Genomic DNA, 27634 nt, shown 5'->3' with positions numbered 1-27634 from the left:
GCGTCACTCTTCATCTGAAGAGGAGAAACAGTGTAAACCCCCCCACCTGATGGATACTACTGATTACACACTGCATGACACCAGTTCAGTACCAGCTGCATGCTTTGACTGCGCACGCACTCCACAAACTGTCAACTGTGTGAACATGTGTTAACGCCGGACACACGGCAAGCGTGTGGATGTGCCACGATGGAGTTTGACAATAAAACAATTCGTACCAGTAACCGCCGGAGTTGTGTGGTTAATCAGCTTCAAAACAATAACAGCGGCAGGCTGACAGCGCAGTGTTGATTGGACTCTACTCACATTTATTCACAATTGTGTCATTAGTTTCACATTCAGCCATATCAAAATAGGACTGTACAGGCTTCATAGAACCACACGTTACATTTTTAGCATCATAAAGGCATTTAGCAAATATCTCAACACGAATAATCAAAGACAAAAGACCTTTTTTAATAGCAGTATAACATTAACTTTCATTTCTGTATGAAAATATTTTATAGCTGAGAAATTAACGAGCATGTTTATTATAAAAGGCATATTACGGTCTGATTGTTTTCTCTTTATTCTTATTCATTGATCTCTGTACATTTGTGGTTTGAAAATTTAGTTTTTTAGGATGAGAAGGAGGAAGATCACCCATTATGGTTACATTCCTAAGCTTCAGTGAACATAAAAACAAATGCCAAGTTCAAAATGATTGGCTGTTGGGCCCGTTTTACTCACTCTGATGGTGGCATTAATGAGTTTTAGTGCCAGGTTATTTGCGAGAGAAGCTGAACTGTAAGTAATAAGAAGAAATAATTTAATCGGTTAACATTATTCTGGATTATTTGTTTTGTCCGGTAACTTAAAATATTCCCTTTTCCATTTAAGGAAGAGCGAGCTAGGATGGTTGTGTGGAAGCCTGTTTCCAGGCAGGGTTTCAGCACCTTGGACAGTTACAGGTAATCTTCAGCATCTTCTTTTACTCCCTCAGGGTGTAGCATATAGTCCAAATATACTACAGCAGAACTATAAATGTGTTATTTAAGCACCCAGAGATGAAACAATCGGAGGTTTGTGGTAGATTTGTAGCTTTGTGGGAGAAAAAAAAGGCATTTTGAGATGTTATTTTATCAGATTTTAGTATCTACGTGCAGTTTTTGTGTCCAGGTGACCATTAAAATTAATTCAATATTTTAAAATAAGTGCCCGGAGGTGTTACCAAGATGGGTACCGAGTGGCAAGACTTGCTTCTGAAAGGACTTCTTGATAAATAAACTTTTTCCCCCCTTTTCCAAACTACAGTTCTGCGCGCGACTCACGGCCGCACGGTCATCTGCAGCAGCATCACCTGCCGGTTCTCGGTGGGGTGAGACTTATTGATGTGTCTCGTGAGTCCCGGGGAGCTGAAGAAAGTGGAGGGGCAGTGTTTGCACGTGAAGATCTGTTGCTGCTCCTGCTGCTGCTGGTGGTCGCACTCCCCGCCACCGCTCTCCTCTCTGTGCGCGTGGAAAACGTCCCCTCTGCGTCCTCCTCCTCCCAGTGTCTCCGCTATCAGCTCGTCCCTCATCGCGTGCCACAGCCGGTGCTTGTCCCTGATTTCGACCGACGGGAAGCGCGCGCCGCACAGGTGACAAAGGCACACCTGGCTCTGTCCGGAACTGGGCTCGCGCGCTTGGCCATAAGATGCAGCGGGCGGAGACGCTCGCGATGTCATCTCGTGCGCGGCCAGGTGTTTCTTCAGGTAAGCCTGCCGCCGGAACTTCTTCCCGCAATACCGGCACTCGTACACCTCCTCCTCCGGTAACGACTGAACGAACGGCAGAGGCGGAAGCTGCTGCTGGGGCAGGTCCGCGCGCTCCTCTGGGTTCAGCACGAGGAGGCTGGACGGCGGGCTGTCCGCGGCTCTCACCTGCGGCTGCAGGTCCAGGCAGTTCTCGGCTGGGTTCCGGTAACGCGGAGAGGAGTCGTAGCGGGGAGGCGCGAGGCCGTCGCCGTCCGGGCTGTCCCGGGACCGCGCGTGGAGCAGCAGCAGAGACTGCTCGCGCCTCATGCGGGAGCTGTCCAGCGCCGCGTGGTGCTGATTGGTGTTCACGCGCAGCAGCTCGTTCTCCTTGCCCTCCAACTCCACTGGCGGCCTCTCGTGCTGAGCGAGCCCTCGTGCCTCTTTGAGCGAAAGGTTCTTGTTGGGGGTCGGGGTCTCACTTGCCGGGCTGCTCACCGGGCGCGGCTTGTGCCAGCGGCGGTGAGAGGCCAAGTTGGCCGGGCAGCTGAAGACCTTGTCGCACTCGGGGCACCGGTACTCCACACGCACTATGCGGGAGCACTTGTGCTGCGCAAGGGAGAAGGGGTCGGGGTACTCCTCTTTGCACAGCTGGCAGATGAACTCCCCCAGCGGCTGATTCCCGCCGGGGCCGGACGACTTCTCTCGGTGCCTCCGCAGCTCAGGGCTCTCCTTCTTGATGCGCAGACCCAGAACCGGGGAGGTCGTGACCTCATCCTCGAAGTTCAGCTTCCGGTTGACTTTGGGTTTTTTCGTGGGGTTGCTGCCCGCAGACTGTTTGCTGTGTCTGCTGCTGCTCGGCTCGAGGAACGAGCGTTTCCTCGCCGCCTCCTGGTTCATCACGGTGAGATGCGGGAACAGGTGCACGTGGGGCGGGTCATACTTGTCACCGTGACCGTAGGACGGCGTGTGGTGGCGGCTGCTGCTCGCGAGGATCCTCTCGATGGAGGCGGACACCGAGGTCGGCGTGGAGCTGACCAGGAACGGCAGATCCGGCAGGTCCGGTACTGGGGAGGACGGCAGACACCGGCCCGTGAACAGCAGCTGTTTTTCTCCTTCCTCGCGCTGCTCAAGAAGTCTCGTGCCGACCGGTTTAACGGGGCTGCAGGAGTCGGTGAGTGGCGGAGGCGGCGGCGGGAAGAAGCACGAGAAGTCACCGTCGGGGCTCAAAGCGTCCAACTCGCTCTCAGGTAACTGCGCGCGCCGGTCCGCCTCCGCCTCCAGAGCGGACTCCACGTGCGGGCTCCAAGCCTCCCTGACACCAGCGGAGTCCTCGCGGGACACTGGGAACTCTCCGTCCTGCCGCTGAAACGGGAAAACACTGAGCACGTGGCTCTCTGCTCCGGTCGCTTCACAGCTGTATCCCCTGCCGCCGCCGCTCCGGTCACCCTCCGGTTTGTTGTTGTTGCTCCGTGACCGGTATGCCGAGCCTCGCCGGTGTCTCTTCACCAAGAATCCTCGAGGCATTGTGGCGATGACAGCGCGTGGCACAAGGACAGCGGAAAGGACAACAACTGTTGTCTTGAGCCCACTTTCAAGTAGAGCTTTGAAGTGGCGGAAAGAGAGAGAGGGGGAGAGGGGGGCGCGCGCAGGTATGATGAGTGAACGGGAGAGAGAGAGAGGGAGAGAAAGAGAGCAGCCTATCCGCGTTAACATTTTTTTTTCCATCCAGCCTCACGGACACCGATAGCTTTGACTGAATGCTGAAATTCAACATTAGACTAAAAATTATAAAAGCATGACAGCGAGGAAAAAATAGTGTCAGGCAGGGGCGTGTCCAGGTGGAGGTGGCACAGGGTGGCACCTGCCCCGTGAGGCATGATTTTAAGTACTTGAAATATTTTTTATGCTAAAATTTCTGTAGCCTACTATAACTTAACTAGAGTCTAAATATGGTTAAATGCTAAAGTGTGTTTAACCTTCAGGTGTTGAATATATTTATCTGCGCTGTTTAATCATATAAATGTTTCCTGCCACAAAATTTCCAGTAAAACGGTTTTGATTACTGATTTAAATTGTAGTAATTTTTTTAAACAGCAGTAAACCAAATTACTCTAAACTGAAAGCTCTAATTGAATCTTATTGTTTTGCTTCCATAAACGCTCACAAAATAATAAACAAATCCATCCACAATTAAAACAATCATTGGCTGCAGCTCCGTAGAAAGCAATCTCCTTATTAGTTTTTTATCCTCTGGAGTGGATATATATGCATGTTTTTGTTTTAAAATATTGGCTTTGATTTTTATTGTAATTACCCTGTAACTGTTTCATAATTAGGTATCAGTAATTGGGATATTTTGAGTGGTTCTGCACAAATATTTGAAGTATTACTTGTCTTCAAACAAGATGTTTACTCAGATTTTATTCAGACTTCTGTTTCAAAGTAAAAACAGGCCAACCATGATGACTTCACTCTAAGTAGTTATTGATTAAAACATTACGACGTCACCACTTCATCTATAATTTGGTACTGATGATACTGTAATAAATAATTAATATAAACCTACCTTCAGTTGTATTTATTTTTTGCAGTATCAATTGTGTTTTTAACTCTTTGCATAAAAAACATAGATAATGATAAAAGAATGTTTTATAGGTAACAGAACAGGTATGATAAACAGTACATAATACTGCAAAATATGTGCTCAGTGTTTCCTGTGCCATTTTTTTCTGCACTGCATTTATTTATGATCAGATACTGTGCCACAACTGGTGCCACAACGTTAAAAGATCCCTGGAATGCCTCCTGCATAATGAGAAAACCTATAACTTCTGAAAAGGCTGTCCTTGGAGTGAGGTAGGTCACTAGCAAGACCTTTTTTAAGTACAAGAAAAGTGTCTGGAATACCTCAGGGGATAAATTTGTCTTCTTAAAAGGTAACTTAGTCAGGAAGATCAGGAGATCCCTAAAGTCAGAGTAGCGGGAGCCAAACTTCACCTTTTAAAGTCAGTGCCCACATTAGCAGATAAGGGCTGTATCCCCGATTAAGATTAAATAGGATTTACTTTACTGCTTTCCTGCTTTTCAGACTTTTCACACTTGTAATGACAGTACAATTTTTTTTAAATATAATTAAATGTCCTAATGTTCATTTCCTCTCTTCCTTTTGCTGGCTGACTTGAATAAATAACATAGCCAGAGGCAATTTTTGCCAGTTTCCCATTTCCGCTTCAACATCCCTTCACCTCACAGCACTGACTTTCAGCCAGCAATGATCTGTGTCGTCTTCATTTCTATTTCTCTTCTTGCCATCCAAAAATCAGAAACTAACCCAATATGATCTCCCTTTCTATGAATGAAAGCTCACATTCTACAGTACTGTGTGTAATTTCTTTAAGCAGTCTTCAAGAATAGTTCTCTAGATTTCTCTATGGACCATCAAAGCTCTTCTTTGGGTGTTGGCTCCATTTAGATGATCCAACATTTTCAATTATGTTAATGTCCGGGTGCTGCAGAGGCCGATCCATCACTGATAGTGTTCCGTCGTGTGTTTTTCCAGGTGCCCTTTTATTGCATTGGCAGTGAGTTTGGGACCGTTGTCACATTGAACATTTGAACCATTGTAAGATGGTTTTCAGATGGTATTCCATGGTGGATCAAAATCTGATGGTACTTTTATGGATTCATAATTCTATCAATTTAGAAAATCTCCTACCACCATGACACAACCTCCACCGTGTTTCACAGGCAGCTGTAGACACTCACTGTTGTACTTCTCTCCTGACCTTCTCCGTACATACTGACAATGACTTCAATTAAACATATCGGTGATTTGAACTAAAATTTTCAAATTTGGATTCATCACTCTATAATATGTATTCACACTGATTTTCAGTCCAGTTCTTTTGTAATGTGCATACCTGAGTCCTTTCTCCCTGTTTCCCTTCTTCAAGAATGGGTTCTTGTCATCCACCCTACCACTGAGACCATTTCTTATGAGGTTTTATTGAACAGTAGATGGATCAACTGAAGGACCAGATGCATCTCTCAAGTCCTGTGTCAGGTCTTGGCTGGATTTTTTATTTGTTAAGGACATGACTTTCAGATCATATGTATCCGCTGTAGATAGATTTTTAGGCCTGACACTACTTCTTTTATCTTCCACTTGTCCAATTTTCTGAAGCACACACTGCACAAAATACCAAGATATACCAAGTCAGAGTTAAGTGGCTTAACAAGCAACAAAACATTCATCTGAAAATGGTCATGCATTAGGACTGGACTGAAAGTGAGTGAAAAAGAAACCCAGAAACCCTGGAGAACTTTTGCTCAAGACCAGTTAAGAATAAATCTGCAAGCCTGGCTCTTTAGACGCAAAACACAAAGAAATGAGGAGTGACTCAAGACTTTTGCACAGTACTGTACTACTCTAGGGTCTAATTTTTAGTACGCCAGAACATTTACTAGTTCCTAATGATACCTGATATATTAATATACAAATTATTATTAATATTACTATTTAATTATTAATATTAAATTATTTCCTCCAAACTTTGGACTGTATTAAGAACTTCCAAACTCTTTCCAGAGAGATAGAAATTAGTGTCATCAGCAAACAAGGTTCAGGGCTCATGTTTCCACCAATTGGTTCATTAACTCTCGAACTCTTAAGTAGTGTTTTATTACAGTCGGTGTTTTCACATTAAAATGCCAATAAAATTCCTTCACCATAGTTTAAATCTAAAGAAAAATTATGTTTTGGCTGCTTCTGTTCACAGTTTGTTTGTTTTATAACTAAATTAAGAAGAAGCTGAAATAAAAGCTGTCTGTCTGCTGATAAACTGCTAGATCTTTAAATCTGGTAGATTTCTTGTAAACTTTACTCCATGGAGTCTAAAGAGGGGCAGAGCATTTACTCCACTACATTTCTATGAAAGTTTTAGTTAAAAATTTTTTAGATTCAGATTTATAATATAAAATCTAAGATATATTATATGAATCTAATGGTATATAAAGTAATTAAACTGGCTTTTCTTTGTGGCCCTGAAAAATAAGATGTACTGGAACAATATTTTAGTAAATAAAATACATTTTAAAGATTTTTTATTTTTTATTTTACATACAATATACATACAGAGCCCAACATTGAACCTTGTGGAACCCCAAAAACATCCTTCAGGAAGTTGGATGTACGATTATTTATTTGTACATATTGCTATCCCTGGTCAGTGTAACTATTTAGTGTGATAACTCTCTAATGTTGTCTTTCTCTATGTTTGCCATTAATGATCTATATGATCTATAATGTGAAATGCTTTTTAAAAAGTGGACAATCATCCCACAGTGTACAATAAATTAGGAGTTCTCAGTGTTCCCTGGAGGTTATGAGTTAAAAAAAAAAAAAACTTTAAAGAATAATTTAAGGGGGAGTTTTTGGTGAAAACGTTAAAGGAACTTGAAGATTATTATTTAAACTTTTAGAAGACCCTCAGGGAGCCTTTACAGAACTTTTCCTGAAGCTTTAGCGAGATACTAAATATTTGGTACAATATGAAACTTGAGCTTTTGTAAAATCTTTGAGTAAGTGATTTTCTGAATGCGCTCAGAACTTAAAGACCACAACTTGTGGGGTAATTTCCCAACATTTATCTCACATTTCTTCTGAATTTAGAGTAAATTTCAATACATAAAACACTTCCAGGTTCCAAATAATTCTTAAAATACATCGAAAGTAGAACAAAGGGAATGAAAATTTATAGTTTTAGATGATGGGAAGAAGCAAATTATTCAAATTCTTATATATATATATATATATATATATATATATATATATACATATATATGGTTCATTAATAGTTGAATATGTTGCCTTGCCTATGGGGGTTTTAGAGAAACCTCAATACAACAACAACAAGTGATATTAATAATGTAATTTTTATCAGACTATTTATTGAACTATCTGCTTCAAAATCTTATGCTGCAGTTGATCATGTGCAAAAAATAATCTGCTTTGAGTTTGTTTGGAATGAGAGAGATAAAGTAATAACTGAAGACGGGATGAACAAACATAAAACATGAATAATTTGTTCTTTTGCATGTAAATCAACTCTTTGTTTTCAGTTATTTACTTTTACTGACATTCTTTGGTTGATGTCATTTTTTAAAAACTGTAAAATATTTAAAATACAATCAACCAGATATGAAACGTTTGTGTAATGCTGCGACACCCTTGGAAAAGTGAACTTTTAGCCTCTTTATTAGTGATGTCAGTTTTCACCTTTAACCAGTGAACACGCACAGGAGGCATTTTGAGGAGAACAACCCGATCAGGTTCATGCATATGCGCTGGAGTGGGTGTAATTAGAAATTGCCTCCCTGCTGGGGCCCTCAGTTACAGATCATATCTTTTTTAAGACTACTAATGATCTTTCAGTGTGGCTGAAGTGTCTGATTATCCGTGTCTCTGTTGTTGTCATGGTGGGAATACCTCAGGCACGGCTTTCCCTCTGTGTGCACGTGCTCGTGCACGTTTGCGTGGCGTTATCTCCTCAGCAGAACAGAAAGAGAGTAAGAGATTGTGATCTAATATGTGTGTCGACGATTCACACTCACCCTCCCCCACAAGAAACTGCTGTGGCTGATAAGAGATCGAAGGGAGATTCATCCATCCATCCTCTACTCCCCCCCATGGGCTGAGGCCCCTCTGAGTGGGCCAGGCGCTCCACAGCTCGGCCAGAGGGGCTCCGGCCAGCCGGCGTCGCTGCCTGGAAATCAATCAAAGTGGATGAGCGTGGGAACAAGCTCATGGACCGGGATGGTGGCCGGACGAGGACCCCCTGGGGAATACAGCTGAGAACAGAGATGAGCTGGGTGGAGGGAAGAGTCCTACACTAAAAACTAATTAGAAACAGCGCTTCTAGTTTCTTCAGTTTGGCTGTTTCTCCACTGTAACTGTCAGCTGCTCCCCTGAGGAAACCTTGACCCCTGATCATCCTGACTGAGACCTATGCTTGATTTTTAAAGTCATTATGATCACTACAACCATATTTTATAATAGAAAAAAATAAATACAAATGATAATGATGTATAGAGAGCCCATACTGGGTGTTTTGTTGCTATTTTTACTGTTTTGGGAAACCAAGTAAGGAAATAAATAGCCATTTTACTATAAAACTGAACCAGTTCCTTTTTATGCACAAAAGTGATCAATATATTTAAGATGAATATAATATTTTGAAGCATCCTTTATGAAAAACTAGATCAAAATTATCAGTTTTATTTTATATTTCTTGGGATATTTTATCCTGAATATCACCGTCCTAACTTAATAAAATCGTTATTTAATTGTGTATGAAGGTATTATTTTTTTAGCCTTAAAAAAAACCTTTTTAAACATATATGTACATGTAGTTCACATTGCTGGATTTTCCCACTATAGTGAGGCTTGCATGATATAAATTTTATTTCCTGATCAGCTGGTGAACATTGAACTGTGATTTTTTTTTCCCCCCCTTCCTTTTCCTTTTGAGGAAAAAAGAAGGGGGGAATCGAATCACATGAAGAAAGCTAAGAGTGAGTTCTGCCACGAGGATAAAATCAGTAAAGGCCGGTGTAAAGATTTAAAAACGGGGTAAGTGCTCTCAGTCAATCTCCTGTAAAAATATAGATCCTCAGCAGTCTGAGGACGCTGCTGGCTGAAGGCTGTGTTTGTGTATGTGTGTGTGTGTGTGTGTGCGCACATGTTTTTGTGTGTGTGTCTTTATTTTGCATCGCATCAGTGGGCAGTGAGGTGGATAATCCTCCAGACTGCTGAAAATGACTCTATTGATCTGTGCTTCTCAGTCACAATCCCTTTAAGTACTGTCGTATTATACGGCTGATCCGTCTGTCTGTCTGTGTTTACATGGAGTTTACATCTTAACTGATGGGAACTGAGCATGTGCACAACCCAGTGCACATTTCCTAACTCATCATGAGTTTGCTGGTTTCCAGTTTCGGGAAACCAGCTCTACAACAATCTAATTTTGAGATTAAACTGAGAGGCTCTCTTGCGTTTGTGTGGCTCCTAGCTAGAACCAGCTGTATCACAATGGAAGAAAAAAGGGTTTGGTTTTATTTTTTTACACATACAATAAATCACTACTAGATGACAGGGCACAACTGGTTGCAGCCAGGATTATTGTAAGATTAAAGGCTAAATTAAGCCATATGACAGTGACTTGCACACTAATACTGAGACAAATAGTGTTTCATTAAAAAAAAGGTTAAAAAATGCAATACAGAAGAGACAGCAACAGGCTTCTGTGCTTTTTACAGTTTTAAAGTAAAACCTTTTAAAAATAATTTCCCTCTCTAACTCAGACACAGATCCATCAGTTATTGGTAAGCTTCTTAAAAAACAGTTTTGTTTGTGCCTTACAGATCAGAAAGAAACTATGTAAACCTATAATCATATAATACAGTATTAAAAAGACATCAGGAGCACAAGAGGTTGTTTTCATTGTCTTGTTGTTGGTCAGTTTAATTAAATCAAATCAGTAAATGATGAGAAATAAACACCAAAATCATGCTGACTGCTCTCTATAGAAGCTATTCAGTCTCATACTGAGAGGATGACTGTGGACGTCTCAGTAAAGTGGTCATCTATCGCCATCTAGTGGTCCAAGCTTGCAGACGCACAAACTTATTTCACAAGTGTTTGGAGCGCTTTGTGCCTCCTCTGCATGGATCTGCATGGATACTTCTGGATTAGATCAGGATTTTTTTTAATTTTTTGGTTTGTTGTTTTTTCTTTGGGCAAAATTTGGACACATAAATATGAATATGTCAGGGTTAGGGTTAAGGAACAAAGACTGTGAGATATTGTCTTATGACTCCTAAGAAAATATCAAAAACTAATCCAGATATCCTTCTGGACTCACTTTCTGCAGGGAATTCTCCGTTTTGAGGTTTGTGGTCTCACACTGCTCTTGTAAAGCAGACTGGTAAAACCCAAACGATTTGTTCAAGTTGAATATTGATCTCCGAAGAGGTCGTCTGAAAAGAAAAACGATCTAGAGTCTGTGATAGTTTATACGTTTCTTCTCTAAAATAACCTGAAATCAATCTAAATGGAGTTTGATGACTCAATAATGATAAATATTTATGATTTTTAAAGGAAACTGCATGCATGCACAGTGACCTATACTAGGCAGCCTTCACTCACACCTACAGGGCACATTGTGTTACCTAAAAGTTCATCATGTTAAAGGTTTGCTGATCACTGGAAAAAGTTTCAGTTATGTGAGCACAGCAACTATTGTGCTCATTTTAAAGAAGGCATAAATCTGCATATCCCATTGCCCAATTCTGACTCCATCATTAAAATACTGCAGCAGAAATTCTGTGTCAAAGACGACTCCCACCTCCAAAATAAATAAATAAGCTAGGAATTCAGACAGCGAGTGTACTGAGCTGTTGTGGTAGCAGCTTGATCGTATCTATAGTATGGGAGAAGCATTTATGAAAACAATGCAACTTGTGGGAGGCACTTCAGGAAGTGAGCGCAAAAATTTCCCCAGATTGCCTCAACACTTGAACAGCCAGAATGCTGAAAGGTCTGCAAAACTGTGATTGCTGCATAATGGCTGATTCTCTGGAAAAACAAGCAATGTTTGATGTTAGATGTATTAATCTTTAAGTAAAATTTTATGTGATGTTTAACATTGTTCATTCCATGATTGTGCTGAACTGATATGTTTCTTTCTGGTGTCCGCAAATTTCTGTAATAGTGAGTATAGATGTCAGCTCAGGTTACACAAAGATTTCTCAACGAAAACAATGAAATCTAGCAGAATGTAACAAAAAGGCTCAGAGGACACTAAGTACCAGCTAGCGCTCTTTGAAGTTTAGACACTTATTTATAACAGATGCATATATCTATCTAAAAGCTCCTGCAGATGTGATATATCAGTCAGTATAAACTTAGTGGTCACTCAGATACAGTAATGTTAATGTTAGGTCGGCCCTCCTTTTTCCTTCAGAAGTCTTTTATGTCTTTGTGGCACAGACTCAAGAAGGTGTTGTAAGCAGTCTCTGAGATTTTGGTTCATACTAACATGACAGCATCACACAGTTGCTGCAGATCTGTCAGCTGCACATCCATGATATGAATCTCCTGTTCCAGCACATCCCAAAGGTGCTCGACCTTTCCTGTTCTTGACTGACAAGAGTGGCACTTGGTGTGGTCTTCTGCTACTGCTGCTGCTTCACCTGCTCCAAGGTTTGATGTGTTGTGCATTCAGGGACGCTCTTCTGCATACCTCAGCTGTAACAAGTGGATATTTGAGTTACTGTTGCCTTCCTGTCAGATCAAACCAGTCTATCCAATCACTTCGGACATGTGACATCAATGTGGCATTTGCTTCGACAGAAGTTCTGCTCACTGGATATTTTCTACTTTTTGGTCCATTCTCTGTAAACTTTAGAAATGACTATGTGGGAAAACCCCAGTAGGTCAGCATTTTCGCCTGGCACCAACAACCACACCACATTTAAAGTCACTCCAATCACCTTTCTTCCTCATTCTGATGCTCCGTTTGAACTTCAGCAGATTGTTTTGATTTCATCTTTAGGTCCAGATGCACTGAGTTCCTGTCATGTGACTCGCTGATTAGATACTAGATAAAGATGTGAACACATGTACTTAACAGACCAACACCGCCGGTGAGTTTATATTAACCAAGCATGGTTACGGAGAATATGCTCTGATTATTGACAACGTTGTTGCTGTTGTTAGAAAACAACTTATTAAATTCTTTTTTGCAAAGCTGATTCATCAAGTGCTTTTTTATTGTCAGGTAAAAGGCCCTAAAATATTAGAGTGAAAATCGAATCAATCAGGTAATTCCCTGGGAGCAGGTGACAGCAGGGAGGAAGAACTACAGTCAGGGGTGGCTGTAGCTCAGGTGGCAGAGCAGGTCAGCCACTAATCAGAAGGTCGGTGGTTCGATTCCAGGCTGCATGCCAAATATCCTTGGGCAAGATACTAACCCCATGTTTGCCTACTGGTGGTGGTCAGAGGGCCCGGTGGCGCCTGTGTCCGGCAGCCTCGCCTCTGTCAGTGCGCCCCAGGGCAGCTGTGGCTACTATGTAGCTTGCTATCGCCAGTGTGTGAATGTGTGTGTGACTGGGTGAATGACTGAATGTAGTGTAAAGCGCTTTGGGGTCCTATGGACTAGAAAAGCGCTATACAAATGCAGGCCATAACTCCTTTTTAACAGGAAGAAATATACAAGAAGAACCAGGCTCAGGAACAAGAAAGCCCAGAGTCTGAGAGTGAGGTGCTCTGTTCAGACGAGGTCTTTATGATACAGTGTGGCCTGATAATTCACAATCTTGTACGAAACAAAGAGCCTCTACTGGCTGCCTCTTTCTACTAAGCCTCCTTGATGCTTCTCTTTCTTGCATCCTCTCCTACAGTGTGGCCCATTGTCTGGCGTGTGATCATAAAAATGGTTGAGATCATCTCTGGCGCACTGTTACGTTTGTTCCACGCAAAATAAAAGCCAGTTGTTTGTTGTCACAGCAGGAAACTGGAGGATTTAATCTCTGCAGCATCATCACAATTTGCTCAACGTGTTCAGCAAGTTTCCCAACAGACTGCTGTGAGATGGAGGGAATGAAAAACACTGAGCGGTAGAAAGGGGAAGTCTGGACTGCTGACTGTATGAACCCCCAACAGCTCATTAAAGCCGATTCAGCAAAATTTAGAGACATCAACAAAAAGAGTTAACAACCACTGATCACACACACAAAGCTGCAACTGCTGGAATTTCTCCACATATCTGCACAAGTGAGGTCCAAACATCTGAGAGCCCATGGAAAACCTGTCATGTGAACGAGGAAGCAATCAAAATGTTCTATAGACAAGAAGTTCTGTAAACTATTCCAGATTGATTTGACTGCTAATGACTGTGTGTGTGTATTTTCCAGCAGCTCTGTGATCATGATAGGAAACATGGCATCAGATATGAGTGGAAAAGTCCTACCTAACCACCTCAGAGTCAGCTGATTTAGACTATTTAATGAAATTTTTTACCATCATACGGTGAATGTTTTCCAAGCTACACAGGAATAGGCTGGAAATTTTATGTTTTTAATTTGTCTTATTTTTTCCAACCTGACTTCCTGAGTACACGAGATAGCCATATGACATTTTCATAGCTAAAAATCAGCTTTAAGCTCCAATAAAAACTGCAACCAAACTAATTAAAGTCTAATCAGTGTAAAACCAAAATCTGTTTTTATTCAGCATGATTTTTTGCACAATTTTGAGCATCAGTCTTGACTTACATCATAGTTTCCAAGGATAAACTACAGAAAATTACTGTCTATGACATCAGTAAGAGAAGAGTAAGAGAAGCAAACATTGGCATCAGCAGGTTGGATAGGCAACAAGTTATACCATATGAAAGGCTCATCTTCTATCTCTCTGTCAAAACTATCTGCTCAAAGAGATTTGGGGCTTGGATAAAAATAACCTTTCAAATAAAAACTGTGCTTTTCACCACTGAAAATTTCATGTGAATATCTGCTGAGGGCTGTAAAAATGTAATTCATGGGCTTGAAAATACGCTTCTTTAAACAAACTAAAGTTAAAAAAGCCCAGAAACTTTACTTATCTGCAGTATCTTTTCTATTAGGTCCCTTAGATGTCTTAAAAGGTTATTTTTAAGGCTGTAAACAAAGCCTCAGTCTAATAAACCCTGTGAGGTTTAAGTCACACTTATAACCCTAACCCTACCTGAAAAAAATGCAGGTAGTTATAACACAGGTGTCAAACTCCGGGCTTCGAGGGTCGGTGTCCTGCAGGTTTTAGATGTGTCCTTGATCCATCACAGCTGATTTAAATGGGTAAATTACCTCCTCAACATGTCTTGAAGTTCTCCAGAAGCCTGGTAATGAACTAATCATTTGATTCAGGTGTGTTGACCCAGGGTGAGATCTAAAACCTGCAGGACACCGGCCCTCGAGGCCTGTAATTCGACACCCCTGGTTTATAACGTGTGCCAATTTCAAAAAACTAGTCAAGCAGTTTTGGTGCTTAAACCGAACCAAAGTAAAACTAACCAGTGAGAGAAACCGACCAGGATGGTTCACAGTAAATTATGCTGTCGCCACTCCATCAGTAAACATTATTAATCATAATTACAATGTTTGTTAACAGTAAAAAGCCATAAACTGAACTAACAATGGACCAATTATTGATAATTGTTATTATAAAGTGTGGGAATGTGTCTTTTGAAGCCTGATTATGGGTGGATCAGGAGGGTGGGTGTCATGCACGACAGCTGATTGTTTTATCTCGTTTAGGGATGAATGTTTTTGAGTCTTTCACAATAGTTTCAACACTTCTGTGAGTTTGACAGTGAGAGACTGGAGTGCTCTGCCAGCTCTCATTTTCTTCCTCGTGCTCAGTTGTGCAGATGTAGACGTGTCAAAGACTGGTAATGAAGGCTTGAGCCGAGCATTTTCTTGATATGACAAGCGAGGGGTGGATCTGATTGTCCATAAACTCATCAGGAAAGTGCATACAGAGGTCAGAGTCGACACCTGTTTCCCACAGACTTTCTGTAACCAAAGGTACCATCCGGCCCCTCAGCTTTGGAACATACTCTCCGAGAAGGCATTCAAATCCACAAGCTAGAGTCCAAAGCTTGTGGATTTGATGTTCTGCTGTTCCCTAATGTCTTGCTTTCTGTTCTACTTTAGAGATAACACAAAAGAAGCAAAACAGACCAACAAACATCACTGCTACCTGTGTACAATCTGGAGTGCTTTGTCTCTAGATCAATATTTCAGTCCTCACCCTGTCCCTGACACGTAAACATCCTCCATTTCTCTCTATTTTGTTTCCTCGTGGAGTCTTATCTTATGAGTCAGCTGCTCCTTATCATCTATTCCATCTATTTTTCCGTTCGTCTTGTCTCGGTGGTTCTGATCTGGACCATCTTTTCATGGTGGTGTTATTTACATCCAGTCAACGAGATTTTAAACAATTATCTGTCTTCTTTTGACACAATACTTTCCACCACATTAACTAAATAAAACACCAAACATGACCTAGAATCTTGACAACAAAATGAAGGCTCGCCCAAAAATTAAAAGACAACAACAACACACGTCTCCAACATGTCTGTATCACCAATAGAAAATTACTCTTTCTGATTAATGTAAGGTGTTGTATTTTCTTTCCTCTCCAGTAGCTGATGGTAAAATGTAGATATTATACCTACAGTGGTTCTAATTATGCCGCTTTTGTCCAAATTTTCACTGGGCCTTTCTTCCCTGTCATAAAAATCCCTTAGTTGTAAATATCTGAAGTCATCCTGGTTCCCTAATGTAAATTTTTAATTTAATATTGTGAAAACTTATAAAATTCCAATCTTTTATTTCAATGCACAGCACTATTATTACACTGTAGTCAGAGTTCTGCCTGTAGTCAATTGTTTCCAACTATTTGAGCGCACAATTTTAGTGTAAACTGCATTTTTAAAGATGCTGTATGCATAAAGTTCATTATTGTTATTATGTTATCTATAAATTTAACAGCGGCTGTTTTTGCTGCTGTCTGTATGTTTCACACAGGATTATACAGTAAAGTGCACTGCAGGTTGCTGACAGCGAGTAAACTAGAAGAGCAGCGTGCATTTTAAGCACATGACCGTAAAATCCTCCAGTGGAGTCTGTGGTCCAGGAGAGGAAGCAGGAAATGGAGAAAAAGGGAGAAGCAGGTAGAGACAGGTGTGTATAGTAAAACTCCAGGGTATTTCAGAGTTCACATCTCTGTCATGCTTTCAGTCTTAACAAGTTTACTGATTTGATGAGTCACAATTATTAACTTTGACCCTTTACCACATTGCTTTGTGTGTGGTGTGTGATTCATAGCGAGTCATTGTGCGCAGCACATGTCTCGTCCTGTTCAGAATACCCAGGGATTCCCACGCCACACGCTCAATGTTATCAAGCACAAATATGCTGCAGGTGTGCATTTATATAACAATGACTGTACCTAGAGAAGACATTCAATGGAAACAGAAAGGGCTCACGCGAGGAGGCTTTTCACTCCTACACATTCAATTCATTCAAAGCGCAAATGATCTTGGAGCATGGTTTGGTTCAGGATCCAAATTCAGCTGGTAACACCCAACACATCTGCAAACCCAAAGCGATGAAACTCCAGCTCTTTGGATCACAGACACTTAGGAAGATTTAAACCTTTTAAAGTGTGAACCAGGAAGTAATTGCCAGATATTTATTTCTGTCTTTATTGAACCTTTGGTTCATTTTTAAAAATTATTTTAATATTAATTTGCACATATGGGTTTAAATTTCTATCATATTTGTTATATCCGGCTTTTTCTTTTGGAACATATTGCTTGAAAGTGAACTGAGCAATTTCTGTTTTTCATGGGAAAGAAATCACACTGGTGTTGTAGAAATCTCAAAAACTCACAAGAACTGTATCAAATATCATACACTGGGTGGTAAAAAATACAAATAACCATGTTTACTGGTGACATTTAAAAAGCCCCAGATTTCTAGAAATCAACTCTATAAAGAAATACAGTTTTTTTAAAAAGTGTTTTAAAACATCATCAACTCTGACAAATCAGCGTTATTATAGTTTTGTATTTTTCAGTTAATTATTATTTCAGTTTGGTTTCCACAAGCATTTCATGAGTCTCAATAAGCACACCAGCCAACGCCTCATCAGGCAGGTTATGATCACATTTTCCACAAACTGAGAGAGTAAAACTAAAGGCTTCTACTCCATATTTTTATTTTATTTATTTTTCCAAGTTCACAAAATAGTTTCAGTTTTATTTTTTTGAAAAGCCTAGTTTTTATTTTTATTTTAGTTAAATAAAAAATGTTCTAGTTTAGTTTTTAGTTAACTATACTCCACAAATATTTAACATACCACAGAAAATACATCATATCTCAATGGGAACAGTGTTTCGATCCACATAACGTACTCCAGGACTTCTCCAAACCCTTTCACACAGGGCACCAGTGGACCTGCCAATTCTGCTATTCTATGGCCAGTGCCAGTCAGGGTCAGGCAGTGCGCATGGGGCCCTCAGACCACCCTCATTAAATCTGTTTTTGGTTGTTTGGTCAGAGGCATTCACGCCAGTGGCCTGCTGAAGGTCACTGGCGGTGCTCATTCTTTTCTTCCTTGCACAAAGGAGCAGATAACGATGCTGCTGATGCATTAAGGACCTTCTACGGCCCTGTCCAGCTCTCCTGGAGTAACTGCCTGTCTCCTGGAATCTCATCCATACTCTTGAGACTGTGATGGAGACACAGCAAATCTTCTGCAGGTATTGATGTACCATCCTGGAGGAGTTGCACAACCTCTGAAGAATCCAGGTATCACCACACACTACCAGTAGTGACACTGACCCTAAATAAATGCAAAACTATTGAAAACACAGTCAGAAAAGTAGGTGGTTTCCACCTATAAACCACTCCTGTTTTGGGGGTTGATTAACAACCCCCTCTGCTACCCCAGAGGTTTCACTGATGCTGTACTCTTCATTAAAAAGTGTTCCTTTAATTTTCTTTTTTTAGTAGTGTAATATAACTTTACTTTTAATCCACCTCAATCAGGCCAAACTGGATTGCCAGGAACTGGCGCCACTATTCCTTGTCCTTCCACCACATTCATGTTTGTTTGGTCTGTTTTTGTTATCATTACTGTAACCAAGAGAAACGCTGAGGTGACAGATGAGGATGCCAGGCATAATATTTGGCACTGTTTTATCTCACTTCCTTTTATGCAGGACCATTTTTGACCCGTGGAAGTACTCTGCCATCTTTACTGTCTAATCAAACAGAATAGGGTTAGTTTTAAAAAGTTTATTTTAGAGGAAAACTGTGGATGGTGTGTTTTTGTGTGGCTTTCACTACATGACATTTAATCTTGCCGTGTTGGATTAGGTGGTTGTATAAGTTAATGAAATCTGGTCTTTTTGTGACTGAGAAAAGATAAACTACATGTTGCTCCCTCATCTGATGGCATTGGAAAGGAGGTGCTGGCTAATCATTTCCAAGAAAAGAATGTAAACAAACCAAAGGAGGCCGTAGTTGTGTGTATATAATACAACATGTCTTTTGTAACTCCATTTCGCATTTCCACCTACATTTGTGGTCAGACGTTTACATAGACTCATCATGGGCATGCATGTCAATTATTTATTTGGGCTGGGTTTTTTCCAGAGTGAAAAGATCGTACAACATACATCTTTAATGTAAAAAGGAATCTGGTCCACAATTTTGACCTTATTTTGAAATTTCTCTAATGCGCACAGGGTCAAAAGTAAACATGCAGGTTCAAATATATACATACACCCACTTAAATATTTTAATAATGGTACTTAAGTTTCTAAAGTACATTGTAACTTGACAGGGTTAAGGTCTATTAACTTCTAATTAGTGATCAGGACTACTAATGGTAGTTCCTCTTTGTCAGTGTTAAAAGGTTTGTTTTCACAGCATTCAATGGATTGACAAATACTCAGAAAAATATGCATTGGTATATTCCTTTGGAAAGTCCAAGGAATTCACTGAAGATCGAAGGAGAATTGTAAATTTACACAAGTTCGGAATGTCTCTGTGGGCCATTTCTAAACAACTACAGATTCCAAGGTCATTAGCTCAAACAACTGTGCGTAAGTACAAGTTATCTGGATGTGTCACCACTACCTCTGATTTCTTCAACTTCATCTCAAATCAACAGCAGGACGGTTGAAACATAGCCATAATTGACTATTCCAGCAGGACAATGATCCCAAACACATAAAAACTGGTTTTAGAATGGATAAAATGGGATAACGTTAAACTTCTGAAATGGCCTTTCCAAAACCCCGCCCACAACCCTATTGAAAATTTGTGAACTATGTTTAAAAGCCAGGTTCATGTCAGGATTCAATAAACTCTACCAATCCTGCCAAGAAGAGCGGTCAAATAAGCCAGACTTATACATGGCCTGTATAAATACAGGCCATTTACCATTTACCAAAAAAGCTTGTTGATAGCTATCAAAAGTGTCTCATGGCAGTGCAACTTGCTAAGGCGTACTGACCTTTCCACCCTGAAAAAAGAACTGTTAAAAGAAATCATTAAAAGCTCAAAATGACCATAAAATTCATGCCCATGATAAGTGGGTGCAAATGTTTGATCACAACAGCCTTTTAACAACATCTACAGTAAATAACTACTCATTAAAGTGTAGTTTACCATTTATTATAATGGTTATGTTAAAAATGTTGCACACGGGTCTGTTAAATCAGGCTGGAAGGACAACTTGGCAACAGTTAGTTTGGGTGATCATCAAACCCCCATGAGCACTGGACCCCTACAGGCCCTCGTGGCTGTTTCAGGAGGAAGTACCAGGCGCTCACTCACCAAACCTGGCACCAGGGTCGGGCCTTAACTCTGTCTCCATGAGGTATCATGATCCATTTATCCATTTTATAGTGAGGGAGGTCTGCGGTAAGTGCACATTCTTAATTCAGATATATTTTTAATCTTTGAGATAAACAGTGATGCAGAGGTACATCCCTCTCTTACACAACCATTAATGAAATAAAAACAGTGCTTATCAGGGCCTTGACAACATGACGTCACCTTTCTTCCCCCAGGTTTCCCACTAAAAAGTACATTTCAGCCTTAAGGAGGTGATCTGGGCGAATGCTGATAACTCCTGCTGAAATTAGAGAAGCCTGAAAAACACATAGACTGCACAGAGAAATCCAGGAATATCATTTCCATTTACTTCTTCCGCATCTCAGGCGGCTAATTAAATGTCTAAAAACATTTCGGAATTTTTTTGTACTGTTTTAAATGTTGCTCGTCTCAAAATGTCACATAACACAGCTTCCAGTCAGCAGAGCCGCACTGGTTTAATCTGACTGATTTCCAGTCAAAGCGAGTAAGTTGCACTCATTCTAATCATAGCTACGCATATCAGGATTTAAAGAACAAAAAGCAGCCCAGAGCTTCCCGACACTGTTGATACACAGGGATGTGACAGAAACTGTAAATTTGTAAATTTAAAAATCGATAAAAGGTGTGATCTGACACATGCACACATGTGAAGCTTTGCTTTGTCGTGTTATTTTGTCTCAGCTATAGTGCATTTCTTTCCTGCATTTATCTGCTTTATTATGGTTCAAACTCAGGTCTCTTTATCACTATGCATTCAAAGCTGATTGCGATGGACAGTGCACACCAGAATGGGCTCACTCACTGCTTTCAGTTTAGTTTCAGCTTTGGCTTTGACTTCTCTAGTATTGTTATTATGTGGGAGTATTTCTCAGAGGCCAGATTTAACAAGTTCAACTAAGTATTAGTTTGAAGCGAGGCACACAGCCAGTTTACTCCTCTTACTCATTCAGAGCGTGGTAAGGCGTGCATCTTGGCCAAATCTGTATACAGATTAGAATAAGTCCACACTGGATTGGCAGAGGCCTTGAGTTTCCTTCACACTCTCAGTAAACACATGCATTAAAGCCCCATCATGCAGGAATAAAATAAGAGACCGTTCCTGCACATTTCTAATTTTGTTTAGTTTTGAAAATGCTCACTTTAAACCTTTATAATTTAGGTTGATAAAGATGTTTTTCATGCCTAGTATCTATTTAAGTTCTAGGTAACTATAATAGCCGTGGTCTACATAAAAAGCATGTACATGCAGTCAACTGTGGGTGTGCCTGCGGCTTTCGTTGTTTGTGGTTTCTGTAATTTTTCCATTCTCGCATCAAAACATTAAAACATTCATGCACTGTAGATCACTTGTAAAACATACCAAAATATGTATGCACAACGTGATGCACCGACTCATTGCAAACAATGCTGCATAACAACAGCTGCTAATGTGACAGTTTTGCACTGAGAGCAAAGACCACGAGCTTCCCCGTCTAACTGGTCACATAGACGGAACAATAGGAGGTAAAACAAGCCTGGAGTTTCCCCGAGGCCTCCAGAACATCACGTTCAGCCTGTCGTCTGTTTTTAAAGGGAGAGGTCGAAGCCTCGTTGAGTCTCGCGGGTTTATCCAGAACTTGGAGTCCTTCCAGTTTATCTGCAGGAGAATGGAGGGAGTGATTTCATTCTTAGTTGCTGAAGGCACCGAGGCAGTCTGTGGAAGTTTAATTCACCTTCAAATAAAAATTCTTCTGCAGACGCATCACTATGTAGTTTAAAAATACTTAACAGGATGTTAAGTAGAGTTATTAGCGCAAGCTTGTAATCTCTGACCTTGATGCTTGCAGGAAACTTGTTTTTTTTTCTAGGTATGCGTTAAAATTAGGATTACACAACAAGTAGAAGTATCCTTAAAAAATGTCAGTGTTACTTCAGAATAAAGTATACTTTAAGAGCAACACTTGACCATGTGGTCAGGATTGGAGGATGTTGGGGAAACTCCGCTAGCATGCTTGCTGGTTTGTGCTCATCACACTATGTTACCATATGATAAATGAAGTGAAATCACAGGGCGGTCACACTCAAAAGTTTTGAAGGAAACTCCTGTACCACCACTGTCTGCTGCAGCCCCCCTCCCTCGCTCCCTCCTTCAGGTCTGCTGCTTCTGTCGAGTGGTTTAGCAGAAGCATGCTAATTAAGGTGCACTTGAAGGCGTTTGCATGCGTGCATCAAGAGAAAAACACACATTGATCTGAACTCAACTAGAAGATATTAAACTTTTAAGACTGTGCTTCTAACATCTGGGACACATTTAAGATTGTGCATAAGGAGCTTTTTTAAAGAGGGAGAAAAACATTAAAAATAATCCAGGATTAAAAACATAAATATACAAGAAGAACCTGGATTAAAGTGATTCTCATTACACAAAGGATTTGCAACAAAAACTGATGCACAGAAGTCAAATCTGTTGGCCCCAGTCACAGACGGGCTTCTTCAAAGTCCTTGTTTCTGACTGTACGATGGTAATTCAGAGCGAAAATCACTGGCATTTCCTTATTGCTCAGTCAGACTGCAGTATAATTTGATGAGGTTACCAACTGCAGTCATAATAAGCCTGACTGGAAACTTAAGCCATGTGGATTCTTAACAAAAATATATATTCAGATCTTAAATGTGATTTTTTTTTTTTTTTTTTTTTTTTTTATGTGTGTGTGTGTGTAGTGGTGGTGGTGGGGGGGGTCTCACAGTTACCAATTTAAATACCAGAAAATGTCGGGGTTTTTACTCCTAAATCAAACAGAATATTCTAATTTTTCCCCTTAAATGTGCCACTTTAAACCTAGAATATTTTTGGTTTTGGGGGGGTATGCGCATTTATTCTTCTCAGTTTACCACTTAAATCTCAGAGAATACACAAGTACTTTTGCTTGAAAATTAACTGCTTTAATCTGGGAATTTCTGAGATTTTCCTCTGAATATTCTTCACCTCCCCGAACTCCATGTTAATTTTTTTATTATCGTCATTATTTTCATAACACACAAATGCCCAACTAAAATGTCCCTTTCTTGAAGAATTACCATATCTTGCAGGTACATCTAAAGATGTGTGGTGTTGGGTAGTTTGTGAGGTACAAAACCTTTGATTTAATCAATTTGCATGACCAAGAAGTGACTTTATGTTGCATGCATCCAAATCCAATTACTCACATAACTAATAAGTCTATAGGAATGTGAAATGCCCTGAAGGCTGTATGATTTACGTGCACAACATGCAGCCTGCAGAAGTATTTTCGCTCTCTCTGTGACAAACTGACTAGTGTATTTTATATGCGTCTCAACAGAAATCCCCTGTTGGAGCCAGCAATCTGTGTGCTGTGTTATTCTAAGTGACAGTTTTCTGGAAATCCCCCACCTAGCTGTTAGCTCCGCCCCGCTGCAGCCACAGAGCAGAGGGCATTTACTGCAGTGCAACGCCGTCGGAAAACACAACTGAACGCACCTCGGACTAACATGGATCTTCACAGGACCAGTATATTGAACCAAATGGATTACAGTCGGGACTCCAAAGAAGGGAAAACGGCTCAGGCCACGGAGGATCGGCTCGACAGCGGTTTGGATTCCCTGAAGGAAGAGGAGTACCAGGCTGTGGCCGCTGAGATCCGCCGGCTCCAGCTGGAATGCGAGGCGCCGGAGCACAAGCAGCTCCCCGCTCCAACCCGAGAGCTGTACGAGTGGCAGACACAGATCACAGAAGACGGAGACACGTAAGTTTGACCCGGAATAAGGTTACCGAGCTCGGATGTTTACGAGTTATTTTCGGGGGGTGCAACAGTGAGGCTAGGAGAAGGCCCAGCTCGGGTCTTGGAGGTAATTTGATGCCTTTCCTGTCGGGAATGTAGTTCTGCTCCAAGTGAGGCCCGGGCCTACCTTAACCCGAGCGGGGGATTAATTTTTAAGTGGCCAGGATTTTAGGGGTTCCATACCGCGGTGTTAACAATACACCGACCGAGTGTCCGGTTTTATTAAGAACGGGTCAGCCTGTGGTCAGACACGGCGCTGCTGGACGTAAACAAAAGGCTATTATCAGGAGGGAATCTATTATGGCCGCGGGTCAGATTGGGAAAGTCCCGGGCGCGTCGCCAAGGAATCCAACCGACGCGCGTTCCCGTGAAGTGAAAGAGGAGGAAAAGAAAAATGTGAAAAAGTACCTTAAATGCAGTGAGCGGAGACTGGGGGCGAAACCCGATTCTCGAAGAGGCGCTTGAGGGTTATTACTGACATTTAACTCAAGGGGAATAACAAAGCAGTCCCCGAAACCTAACTTTTATTTTAGCAAAGTTCCTCCGCAGATGAATATAGTTCCTAGTGTTTTAAATGGGCTCACAGCTCGCGCATTAACACTGGGCCAGAGATAAGTTAAATAATCAAAGCAGAGTACCGGAAATTTATGGAAGTAGTTTTATGCCAAAATTATACAGGCAAATAGAATAGGTTTGTATTTAAAAAAAAATAATGCAAGTGTAGATGCTTAACCTTTGTTTACAAGTACAAAACTCAAACTCAAAACAAATCCAAAGAAAAGTATAGCAATGACACTATAATTCAAATTAAGTTTTCTGAAGGGGAAATTCAATTTTAAACTTTCTAATTATTTTCCTGCAAACATATTATTGAAAGTAAAAGCAGACACACACGCAAAAAAAACAATTGGTACCCACCAAAAATGGGATTCTCCAAAAGAAAAAGAAAAAGGTTGTAATAAAAGTGCACCTTTTGTTTATCAGTAAACCAGAAAGATCTGGAAAATGCATAGACTTGTTAAGTAAGATAAGAGAGATTACATGTAAGCAAAGTCACCCTCACAAGAATCTGGAAAAACCCTGGATTACCGCTGATAAACAGTTACTATGACACCCCTATGTAAGACATGTCCATTATCGGCCATTCTTGTTGAGTGAGTGCATTTTCTTTGTTGTGTAACAAATGTAACTCTCTATGCAGGAATATAGTATTTTACACCAATTCAAACAAAAAGCATAAAGGCCAAGTTAGAGTACAAAGGGACACTTCTGAACTGAAGCTGTTACATCAATCATTTAAGTTTTACAGTTACACAGTTTTCCTGTAACATATTCACAGGAAGTTACTCTCTTTAGGTGTAAAATAAGGTTTTTGTAAATTTATTATTACAAATATTTATGAAAAAAAATTTGTGTTTTCTTCATAGGTAAAACATTTTTTGTAACTGTATCTGATGTAGACGAAAAGGCACGATCGAAGTTGTGTAAAATTTACTTTTATCTTTGGTTGTTTACTTAAGTTGTTTTGTTTTTATGTTTCTGCAGGCTGCTCCACTTGGCAATCATCCACGAGGCCAAAGAATTCATCAAAACCATGATCGACCAGTCTAAAAACACAGACTTCCTCAACAGACAGAATGACCTGAGACAGGTATGCACAACACAGCTCTTAACACCCCACCCCCACCTGCATCCGCCATCATGACATTACTAAAATACCTGTCCCTCTCCAGACTCCTCTCCACCTGGCGGTAATAACAAAACAGCCGGAGGTGTGTCTCAACCTCCTGGTGTCTGGCTGTGACCCCACGCTGGTGGACAACAACGGAGACACGCCTCTTCACATTGCCTGTCGCCATGGTAACCTGCACTGCTTCAGCGTCATCACACAGAAAAGCCGACCAGTGCACCTACACACGGCGATGGCTGCCTGCAATTATAACGGTAAGTGATGATTTTATTCGCCTGGGACACGCTGACGTTTTAGTTTCTGGGTATGCTTGCTGTTAGTTAGCCCCAAAGACTGCAGTTAAGTGACCAAGAGGAGCTTAAACCCATCTCTTATGCAGTAGTTAATGTTTCATTGAAAAAGGTGGAGACTTTTGTGAAAACATTTTCCGTTAGATACTGAGCATGCACGGCAGTGCTTATTTATGTTTTTTTTGGTTAAAAAAGGCAGTAAATCAAATCCAAATAAGGACATTGATATGAATGCATGTGTTTCACAACCCACACCCAGCAGTTTTTGCTAATTACTAAGAATAACAAAGGAATATGGAAAGAATGTTTCTGTTGCAGTCTCGCTCTGGAATCAGCTTTTAATTTTTCTTTTCCTTTTCTGTGTTGTGCAGGTCAAAACTGCCTCCACCTGGCTTCTGTGCAGGGTTTCCTCTCACTGGTGGAGAGACTGGTAGATCTGGGAGCTGACATTAATGCAAAGGTAACTTACACCTCTTCTGTATTTAAATTTTTTTTTTTTTTTTTTAATTCTTTGTTAATCTTAGTTAATGCTAATGCCTTTGCCTCCTTGCTGTCTTACAGGAGCAGCATAATGGTCGCAGCGCGCTCCACCTGGCTGTGGACCAGCAGAACCTCCTTTTGGTCAAACTGCTGCTGAAAAAAGGAGCGAATCCAAACCTCCTGAGCTTCGGGGGCCACTGCCCCTATCACCTCACCATCGGTTTGGATAACTGGGAAATCAACAAAGAGCTGTACTCTGTGACCCATCCTGACCTGAGAGAGCTGCCAGACAGCGAGTCGGACGACAGTGACGAAGAGGAGCACATGGACTCTGACGATGAGGTGCGTTTCAAAATCGTAGAGCCGGTCTGGCACGAATGAAGTGTGTCATTAGTTGGTGTGTGACCATTTTTATTTCCTCCCATGTGTCTGCAGGTGAATTACGATGACATTCATTGGAATGGACATTAGCAGGAAGCGAGAGGGCGGGGGAAGTTACAGAGACCGGAGGCTGTGACGATGAAGGATGGACGAATGGGGGGCCCAGCACGTTTCTTACTTCTGCTGTGACGCGTCCGTGGGATGACAACGATGGGGTCGTGCAACGCAGCGAGGTGACGTGCCCGCTTCCAGGCAGCTGAGCAGGAAGAATTAAACAGAGACTGCCGGCGAATGCATGATCGCATGTGACACACAATGACGGGATGGATCGCTTGTATTCTGTGGACGTCCATACATACGTGGAGATTTTCCTCCAGCAGCTCTGCTGTATGATAGTGTAAATGCTGTGTATACAAAGATGTATTTTTTATGGAAGCTGTGAATGTGTACAGTTGAGCAGGTTGTATATGTGAGACAGCAAATGGGTTCAGCACACTCCATTAAATTAAAACACTCATATTTAACAGTGAAAGCCTCCTGTGTGAGCGTGTTATTTGTTGGGATGGGAATATTTTTACACGTGAAGACGAGACATCAGAAGCAGTCGTATCCGGCGTGTAATCGTAATCAGCAGCGCCTGACGGCAATAAAAAGCTGCAATTACACGGGAAATGAATGTAACCACGTGGCCTCCTGCTGCCGTCACTGAGTCTGCTCGTATAAATGTTCCCATCAAAGCATGACAGCTCAACTTCACTCCTGACCGGACACTTCTTTTTTCCCTTTCTAATTTTCATATAATACA

The 27634-nt window shown here is 41.2% G+C and overlaps 2 protein-coding genes across 2 annotated transcripts; one reads left to right on the top strand and one right to left on the bottom strand.

Annotated features, from left to right (window-relative positions):
* Positions 1-371: 371 nt before the first annotated feature.
* On the bottom strand, positions 372-25527 carry insm2 (insulinoma-associated 2). Its single transcript, XM_005477562.4, has 3 exons — positions 24397-25527; positions 8327-8478; positions 372-5903 (listed from the first exon to the last, which is right to left on the bottom strand). Exon 3 carries the CDS (start codon positions 3437-3439, stop codon positions 1307-1309), a length of 2133 nt encoding a protein of 710 aa, XP_005477619.1. The 5' UTR covers positions 3440-5903; positions 8327-8478; positions 24397-25527; the 3' UTR covers positions 372-1306.
* On the top strand, positions 23615-27361 carry nfkbiab (nuclear factor of kappa light polypeptide gene enhancer in B-cells inhibitor, alpha b). The gene is made up of 6 exons (XM_003445438.5): positions 23615-23952; positions 25534-25639; positions 25722-25932; positions 26340-26428; positions 26530-26790; positions 26884-27361. The coding sequence occupies exons 1-6, from the start codon at positions 23699-23701 to the stop codon at positions 26917-26919; spliced, it is 957 nt and encodes a 318-aa protein (XP_003445486.1). The 5' UTR covers positions 23615-23698; the 3' UTR covers positions 26920-27361.
* Positions 27362-27634: the final 273 nt, after the last annotated feature.

This window comes from Oreochromis niloticus, linkage group LG19, assembly GCF_001858045.2.
Source record: "Oreochromis niloticus isolate F11D_XX linkage group LG19, O_niloticus_UMD_NMBU, whole genome shotgun sequence".
NCBI classification, from domain to species: domain Eukaryota; kingdom Metazoa; phylum Chordata; class Actinopteri; order Cichliformes; family Cichlidae; genus Oreochromis; species Oreochromis niloticus.
This window is presented reverse-complemented; position numbering and strand designations above follow the sequence as displayed.

What these genes read in the sequence shown, in the direction of transcription:
- nfkbiab (XM_003445438.5), top strand. Translation starts at nt 23,699, where the DNA reads ATGGATCTTCACAGGACCAGTATATTGAACCAAATGGATTACAGTCGG. An exon ending in ATCACAGAAGACGGAGACAC is followed by an intron (nt 23,953 to 25,533) that starts GTAAGTTTGACC and finishes ATGTTTCTGCAG; the next exon opens with GCTGCTCCACTTGGCAATCA. An exon ending in ACATGGACTCTGACGATGAG is followed by an intron (nt 26,791 to 26,883) that starts GTGCGTTTCAAA and finishes ATGTGTCTGCAG; the next exon opens with GTGAATTACGATGACATTCA.
- insm2 (XM_005477562.4), bottom strand. Translation starts at nt 3,439, where the DNA reads ATGGAAAAAAAAATGTTAACGCGGATAGGCTGCTCTCTTTCTCTCCCT.